Below are 9,659 nucleotides of genomic sequence, written 5' to 3' on the forward strand. Positions count from 1 at the left end.
ATAATAATAATAATAATAATAATCAAGAAAAAGGCATTAAAAATATACCATATAACCAATACTTAATATTAATCTCTAAATAGTATCCAAAAACCCATACTTAGGGTCTATTTGAGATCCGCTTATTTTATTGAAACTGAAATTTTTTTACTAAAGTACTGTAGAAAAGGTAAAAATTAACTGAAATAGTATAATGGGACCCATGAATAGTACCAAAAAGTGCAGTAAAACTTATGAATAGTAGCAAAAATAAGCTGAATAGTAAAATAAGTTGGCAAAATTAATCATCCAAACGGATAGGGTTTGTTTGAGATCCACTTATTTTGCATAACTGTAGAAAAAGGTAAAAATTAGCTGAAATAGTACAATGAAACCTATAAATAGTATCAAAAAATAGAATGGAACTCATAAATAGCAGCAAAAATAAGCTGAATAGTAAAATAAATTGGCAAAAAATAATCTATCTAAATGCAACCTAATTAGTAACACTTGAAAGATGAACTAAAGACCATGGAAAAACACTCCACAAATACCACAAAACAAAAGAAGCATGAAAAACCTTAAATTCTCATGATGTAAGTAGATAAGAAATCTGACAATAACAATAAAGCTGATTATCATAATTATAAATCTAAGCAGCAGAAGCACAAGTATGGGGAAACTCTTGGTCAAATTCTTGCATAGGAGGGGTACGAAGATACCATATCTGAAGTACAATACCATTTTCATCAAACACCTCGTCAGGAGGATTCTCAATCATCCCAGACTGTTCCCTTAAGAACATGTCCAAGTAAAAGTCACGAACCCCATGAACATCCTCAAAACTATTTTCACCCTCTACTTGTGAGGAAACACAATGCAACATTGATTGAAGTTTTGATTTAATAAAGAGTTTCCCTTCCTTCATAGGCTTTGAAAGCTTTTTCCCAACACTTTTGAAACCAGCCTGTAGCTTTTTCCTTAGGCTTAAGCCAGACATGGCTGTTGTGTATTCTTTTTTCTTTGTCCTAAAGGAAGTGCACAATTCGTATTAGGGTTTTCCTTTTAAATAGTCCACCCCTACCTTACAATATAGGGTTTAACTTTTAAGGCTTTGAGTAATTATTGAATATTCTCAGAGTACCAAAAATGCGAACTCTCCTCTCTCATATAATTGTGAGTCTTACTAATTAAATTTATAGTGGGACCTACAATTCATTTGAGAGTATTCAATATTTATGGTATTCCCGAAGTACCCAATAATTTTCCTAAGTCTTTAAATTGTAATTTATCCCAGATATCATAATATTCTCTAATTAATATTATAGTTAATGTGATCTCCTATACAAATTATGGTATTCTTTGAGATTGATTTTCTTAACTTTTTGACAATTTTTTTTCCTTTTTGAAAAATTATTCTTAGGTTATATGTACACCTAGTTTTATCACAAAAGTTGACCTAAGATAAAAAGGCACACTTAATTGTGATGTCACACTGATAAATAATCCAAACCTATCCCTCTCTATATTCTCCTATACGTAGGCTGGGATTTGTGTGCTCTTCCTTAAATTATACCTAGTTTTTTAATTTAAAAAATAAAACCCAATTGCATTAAACTACATTATTAGAGATAGTAAATTTAATAAATATATTAGATAAAGGGCTATTTATCTCTAATATTAAAATTAAATTTCCTACACGTGTTTGACGTATACGATCCATAATAAATATCACAAAAATACAAATTTATCAATTTTTTACGTCAATATCATTTATATGTAGATGATTTGAAGAATTCTTTTTATATTTTTACTTTGAAAATTTTTTTTTTGACACCTACTTTGAATTTTTTTAGATGTAAAAGAATATTATATAAGTGAATCATGTGCTCACATTAAATTCAAATGTCTTATGTTGCTTAATGATTTATAAGCCACATAAATATTATATGAAACACTTTCTATAATAATTTGTTGACAATATATTGGACTAAGATTGTGATTAAATCAATTATAAATCATAAGCATGTGATTAAAACAATTAAAAATTAAATGATATTATAAAACAATAATATAAGAATCAAGATAGGAGAGATATAATTACATTTTACGCAAAAAGGAAACATTATTTTATACTATTTCTATAATTAATTATATATTATATCATCACCATCATCATTATCATTAATTTAACATATATTTTGGGGGCCAAAGTTTGACACTAAACATGTTCCAGGGCCTTGGACTCTCATCACTAATAGAAAGATGACATTAGTCTTTATCATGTGCAATACACATAACTCACTTAAGTCAACCAACCAAATGAATCACATTTAAAAAAAAAAAAAAAAAACTAAATAAGTCACATGCATTGCACATGATGAACACATGTCATCTTTCTATTGGTTGTCCAAGGCTCCAAACATATTACCTTCTCATATTTTGAGAGGATAATGACTTAATTTTTTTGGATATTCTCTATAAATATGGGCTAACAAAAATATAAACATTTAAAAAATTTTAGGTGCAAGTGTTATTTTTCGGTTTGTTTACTTGGTGGCTGGTTCTTTATTTTCAATAGTTCCTCACAATTTTAACAAATTTAAATTGGAGTCATGATACATGAATTTATACCATTTTGTTCATCAGGATGGAAAATACATTTTCCCAGATAATGCTCTTATGTCAGTGTTATCGAGTGTAAGAAGCTTGATCTCAAATATGCTTTAAAAAACTCAGTAAAGTAATCACCATTTCTCGGATTTGCCAGCACCAACGGTTCCAAGTGTCATCTTCCTCGTTACATAGTTTAACCCCAATTGATATGAATCAACAAGTTAAAAAGGTTCGTTCATTTTTAATTACTTATTGTTGATATAAGTTGTCAAAAATGCACTGATATTGGTCTTATATATATTTTGTATATATTATTTTTGCTTAGGAATGTGGTTTCAACTTTCAACTGCATGTATCAAAGTGAGGTTGCTGCTTCAGCTGTTAGGCATCATCTTCCGGATTACCAAGGAAGGGGTCTTATATTTTCATTCACTGTTGAGAGCAAGTGGGTTCCTGAACTAGAGGCTCCTGTAAGCTTTCATGTGGAAATAGAGCACAGAATGCAACTTGATATATATGCTTAACATGTTTTCTTGCTAAGTTCTATGTGATACGCAAAATTTTCCTATATTCCATTTCTGATTGAGAGTCAATGATATATTTCAGTTATTGGGATTACATAGATGGATCCACATTACTGGTTTCAAATGTATAAGAAATCAAATTGAGCCAGAAGATCTTAACATTCAACATTAAATCTTCAGTGCTTGCTTATTGTTGGTCACACCTATCTACCTTAATTCTTGGCAGTGCCTAATATTGGAGGTCCTGCGAGAACTAAACGTATGTTGAGGCCAATACAACATGATGTGTAGCTGGACTCTATCATTCATGATCATCATGATGGCGCAGTTAACTATGTCAGTCATGAACAGAACATTGGCAAGTTTGAAATACAGGTAACTTCCTCTGTTATCTCACCATATTGGTATTTTATTGAAATTCATAAACACCGAGCTTCGGTTAGGTTAGGTGTTACATCTTTTATTGATATACAACCAACATACAGTGATATGAACAAAGTTTATTGAAGGAACAATTTTAGGCTTAGTATTTAGAAGGATCATCTCTGGCTATATTTCAAAATTCTTTTCTGATTTTATCACAGTTTTGAGTTTTCTTTTCTCCTAAACTGAAAAAAGCTAATGTATCTGTTATTTTCTGCTGTGGTCTTGACAGATTTACAGAACTTGTGAGGGGAAACATTTGGTTTATCTCCTAGGAGTCCACGGCCCACAGTTGCTGTACATGGAAATTTGTCTAGCTTTCCTAGAAAAATTCCAGGATGTTTAGAGCAAGAAGGCTAGCCTGATAAGAATACATCGCCACTGAATCTCTAGTGATGCTTGTGAATTAGTAACCTACAAAGATTCAGTCTTTCAGTTTGGCACTGTATTCTTTGTTTTAGAATTTTCCTAATTGTTTAGAACCTTGTTGGGAACTTTTCTCCTCTTAAAAGTTATAGCTCTGTAAGAAAAAACTGAAATTTGGATTTTTTTTTTTTAAAGCTCTATAATTAGTAATTACCCTCTCTTTATTGGGAAAATATTCTATACTCCCGGAGTACCATAAATGCATACTCTCTCCTCTCACATGAATGGTGAGATCCACCATTCATGTGAGAGGAGAGAGTAATTTTTACTGAAGACAGGCTGTCACTATTGTTAAGAAATAATGTCACTGAAATAATTTTGTCATATTTTAAATGTACTCTTGGGGTTCTTTTTAGGCTGTCACTATTATTTCTTGTTTCTTTTTTAATATTGTAGGAAGGCCATTGAAAATTACATAAGAGTTTCTTTTTCACAATTTAATGAGATGCTTTCATACATTATTCCTGAAGTGATTTATTTTATATAATTCTTTTTAATGGGTTATAGATACATTCAACAAACATGCTGTAAGGACTTTACAAATTTTGATTACATTTAAACTAATGCATTTATAGTTTCAACCATTTTATATTCCCTACGAAGATTATAATTAAATAACAGACTTATAATTGATGGGATTTACAATATAAACTAGTTGCAAATCCATGCAATGCGTGGAAATAGATAATTACTTTGTAATTTTGATATAAGTATAATTTGTTCTTCTAAATTTGTTGAAAATAATTTGCTCTGCTGAAAAATTAAGAGAAATATTATGTTGACAATAATTTCACAATAAATCATATGTAGCAGGTTATTATTGGTTGTTATTAGTTGGCAAAAAAGTAATTTTAATGATAGATTTAAATTAGAACCGATAACAACTTACCAACTATGACTTATTGTGTAAACGTTGTAGACATAGCACTTCTCAAAAATTAAGCAATTTCTAAAATTATTTTTTTATCTCAAAATCTCTACAAATACAAATCTATCATTCTATCAATTTTGGGTGTATTTGATTGATATTTATCCATTTTTTAGGTGGTTCATATTCCTCTAAATTATGTTATAATGCGTTATGTTTTCCTAATTTGGGTTTTAATTTTAGATTTTAGATTATGCTATTTTTTTCAAAAACTTTATTTTTTTTAACTAAGTATTAGCTCAAACAAAAATTAAATCAAAACAAGAAGAAGGAGAGAGAGGGCTTGTAATAGAAAACTCAATTCAATTCAATTGGTCTTCTTCATATTTTATCCAAATTCAATTTCTTCATATAGCTAAGCATACATCTTCGTGGAATTTCTCACATCCAGTTGGTCTTAGTGGATTTTGAGGCTTTGTCCAAACTTGGATAATCTTTCACCCTTATCTCCTATTTTTTTTTATTTTTTATTTTTTGTTGTTGTTGTTGTTGTTGTTGTTTATTGCTGCCTTATATAGTTTTATACATGTCCTTTGATTTAATTTTCTTTCCATTGACATCAAATTCTACAATTTTGGCAAAAGTCTTAGAACAAAGGCATCCCATAATAATATCTAAATTTGTTACAATGCCAAGAAAAAAAAAAGGTAACTTATCTTGTACTAAGTTATACATCTACATTCATGTCACAACTATAAAACTGATTTATGTTATGCATATGCAAAGAGAATTATTCATCCATGATGGTGAATGTATCACACAAATGCACATAAGAGGTATCCCATCAGTGGAAAAAAACTCATCCATGATTAATGACCACATAAACTATAGTAGTAAGACCTTAATGTGATTGTTTTAATGTATTCTTCACCATGGCTTTGAGATTTTTTTGGTTGGTTTATGGGGAACAATGTTGTTAGCACTTGAAATCACCAATGGCACATCACTAACAAAAATAATTCAGAAAACTTAAAGAATATGTGGGAGAATAGAAAGAAGAAGAAAAAAATATTTACTTTGGGGAGACTTTCCAAATTTGCAGGAGTGAGGTAGAGCAATTGCAAATATATATAGACAAAAAATCAGTAGGCTTTTTTTTAGAATTCTAATAGTAGCAATTGAATAGTTTTCAAAACTGCTTGATTGGGGAGAGAGTCATAAGGTTGAAAGAAGTTTAAATTATTATCAGATTGGGTTTAATGGAATGATAAATGGAAAGTTGAAAAGTTAGAAAACTTTAATTAAGAGATGGAGTTTTTTTATTATTTTTTTTTTTATGTGATTGGGAAAATGTTAATTTGCAAAAGGAAGGAAAAGAAAAAGAAAAAAAGAAAGTTAGGATCCGTTTGGATGCAGCTGAAAACTGAAAACTGAAAAATATTGTAGCAAAATAATTTTTAAATGTGTGAATAGTACCGTGAAACCCATTTTTAATGAAAAAGTTGCTGAAAAGTGAAATTTGTGGGTCCGTGAACAGTATACGATGTGCTTTGATTGGCTAAAAAAAGTTTAAAAAGTCAAAATTTACAGTTACTGTTCATTAAACAGTACATGAACAGTAACTGCACGTCTGAAAAAACGCGTAAAAAAAAAAAAAAGGGGAAAAACGCAATCGCGCTGATTTTCAGCGCAATCCAAACATAGCCTTAGTGGGATTAATGAGCTAGCCGCTAATATGGCTCAACATCAGCATAGTAACAATAAATGTTACACTTCAACTTTTAGATAGATATATATATATATATATATATATATAGATTTATATGCATTTAACCATTCTTTTTCATTCAAGCACAATGTAAAAGATGGCAAAAAGAGTGTTCTACATAACTAATGACACTTTTTTTCATCCAATCTAAATAAGTCTCTACGAGGCTTTTTGGACACACAAAGAACAAATACTAATAACTCACTGATCCACAGCAACCGGAAATTAACCATAACCAACAGTCCAATACTCTCTGAAAAGTGGAAACACCCCCAAACCCCATTTTACACTTACTAGCATGAATTTTCTGGTGTCCCTGATACAACAATATAGAATCTCTAATGCCAAGAACTAGATAATCTTATGAATATTTCATATACATATGCAAAAGCTATTAAACTATACACTTAAGATATACAATTTAATCTCTTCGATAAGGTTGGGATGTGGCTTTCACTACACTGCAGAAGGTATCTTTCAAGGAATTTGGATTGCAATGCAAATTTCCATAAGATTTGGAACCATTATTGTGTTTAAAGTCCAACAGAAATGACAAATCTTTCAACTGATACATGAAATACCATGACAGATGCATAACCAGATCACAAAAAGTAACAAACAAACAGCCGCGTCAATGGCAAGAATAATTCGTACTTGGCGCCACCATTTCTTTCGGACAATTTGAGAGCTTGATCTGAACCTCATTGAACCCAAATCCTTCTGTAATGAGGCCGAGGAACCAACTCCAACTTGATTATTAGAATCTGGAGTTTCCAAATCAGCTTTGACTCCTCTATCTGTAGATCTTCGATGCCCCTCCGACTCGATGTCTCTCATTGCAATCACATGATCCTTTGCCTTCTTCTCTTGCTTGCTAGATTTTCCCAACAAGGGGGCTTTTGTAGAACTAGTGGCTTCAATTTGGCTATTTGCATCACTTGGGGATGGAGACAAACCCGTTTCAGCTATCCAGTCATTGCCATTTTGAGAAACATTGTCCAACGAGTTGATCAAGCGGCGGATGATAGGCACTAATTGTTCTTGTAGACCAATTGAGTTCATACTTGAAAAACTTCCTCTTGAACCTTTTCTAGCTATCTTCTTGAATTCTTCTCTCACATGCTCTAGAAATTGAAGAATGCTGGAGTTACCCACACCCTCATCGACAATTGCAAAATAAACATAGCCATCTTCCATAAAAAATCCAAAAGTCCTTTTGCGTGCTGTCTCGAAATACCAACGGTGGAATGGGGGAGCCCTTTCCAAGCACAAAGCAGCCAAATTTTCAATTTCACGGTCTCCACTGCTATGAGTGTACAAAATCCTGCTACCCCTTGAAACACAACAATAGTGAACCGTATTCTGAATTGTATCCATGACCATGGTGATAAAACTCCAACTTAGGAAAGCTGCCAATTCTAGTTAAACACCAACACTTATAATGATCAAAGACACTCTCAATTATCCTTCTTTTCTTTCGATCACTCTCAATTATCCTTCTTTTCTTTCCGGATCAGATCTTTAACACCCACTTGACTTTACCACACATTAAGCATTCTCATCAAAAATTAAACTTTGAACATAAGACTCTGCTAAACCTTTCTTTTGCCTCTATTGAATGTAGGATTCTGAACAATCTAAGCAATCAAGATTTGGCAAAATAAGAACCCAATAAACTCCTCAGCTAAAGAGGCAAAAACCAAACAAAATGCAAGTAATTCCTCCACTACAAGGTCAAAAGTGTCCACTAAATACCAACATAGTCCCTCAGCAAAGTATTCAAAATCCAGAAAGAAGTCCCTCATTCCTGCCTAGGCTTTTTCAGAAATCAGAAATACCCCCATATGAACAACCAACACACTACTCTGCCATGGCATATACTCTGTTAAGAAACAGAACAAAAAATAACATATAATCATAGGTAACACTTACCATAAATTTTCAAACAATCCCAATTGAATAGAATCCAATACAATTCTCAATAACCAATCTGAAAAATTTTAGTAAATACCACAGCTATGGGTTTCAAAATTCCAACAGTGACCACAAGTGTGTAATCTATGAAAAAAACTGAAGAGAAATAAACACAGATCATTACCCTAAAAACATAAAAAAGATCAAATTTTGAGAGAAGCCCAATGATCAAAGATCTAAAGCAATAAAGTCAAAGACTATACATATATTCACATCTGTTTAGTTGCAGTGAAATAGGAAGCAAAAACAAAAAAACAAGAAACAAAAAGAAAAACAACAACCACAACAACTGAACTGTTATTAGTCGTGTGCAGCTATATTAATTTTTTCAAAAATCAAAATTTGAAGCAATCTAAACAGCAGAATAGATCAGGTTTCTCAAATCATTTACCTGTAAACTTTAATTCTTAAAAAAGCAGAAGCTCCTGAAAATTTATGAATGGTAGGAGATGATAGAAAGAAAGAAAGAAAAAAGAGATACATTGATTGAGGAGGTAGAGAGAGAGAGAGTTAGAATGTAAAAAGTGTTTATAAAGGATGAGAGATAAATAATCATAGACATAGCAGTGGTGGACTGGTCGTGTTTGACCTTTTCACTACACGTTGTTCTTTTTTTTTTTTTTTGGGAAATTCCAATCTATTCTCTTCTCTTTATTTCACTTTGAATAAACCAATTTTTTGAAAAATTCCATATTTTTAAATATCGTGTTTATCTCACTTAATCACATAATTTTTTTTTATATGTAATTTTTTAAAGGTAACAATAATGACTTTTTTTTTCCCTTTAATTAGTCTTGCAAGCTTCTATTTCGGAGGATCTCTCTTGACTTTTGTGTTAAGCATTTGGATTCTAACATCCAAACCTGAAAGGTATTCAACTAGATTTTTTTTTTTTTTTTTGGGATATATTTTTCAACTATAATTTAAAATATCAAATTGGGTTATTACTTATTAGTGAGAAAATTATTAGGTGTAGACAAGAGATATGGAGTGAAAGCACAAAACAATATATATCATGTGTGAAAATAATGAAGTTCTACCATATGTACATTCCTTGAAATTTTCTTTATTTAGGTTTTTA

At 31.1% G+C, this 9,659-nt stretch overlaps 1 protein-coding gene across 1 annotated transcript; it reads right to left on the reverse strand.

Moving 5' to 3' along the window:
* Positions 1-6,702: 6,702 nt before the first annotated feature.
* LOC115958879 (phytolongin Phyl1.1) lies at positions 6,703-9,100 on the reverse strand. Its single transcript, XM_031077136.1, has 2 exons — positions 8,970-9,100; positions 6,703-8,486 (listed from the first exon to the last, which is right to left on the reverse strand). The coding sequence occupies exon 2, from the start codon at positions 7,985-7,987 to the stop codon at positions 7,166-7,168; it is 822 nt and encodes a 273-aa protein (XP_030932996.1). The 5' UTR covers positions 7,988-8,486; positions 8,970-9,100; the 3' UTR covers positions 6,703-7,165.
* Between the last annotated feature and the right edge of the window lie 559 nt (positions 9,101-9,659).

Source organism: Quercus lobata, chromosome 9 (assembly GCF_001633185.2).
Source record: "Quercus lobata isolate SW786 chromosome 9, ValleyOak3.0 Primary Assembly, whole genome shotgun sequence".
Classification (NCBI taxonomy): domain Eukaryota; kingdom Viridiplantae; phylum Streptophyta; class Magnoliopsida; order Fagales; family Fagaceae; genus Quercus; species Quercus lobata.

Coding starts and splice junctions, on each gene's coding strand:
- LOC115958879 (XM_031077136.1), bottom strand. CDS start 7,987: ATGGTCATGGATACAATTCAGAATACGGTTCACTATTGTTGTGTTTCA.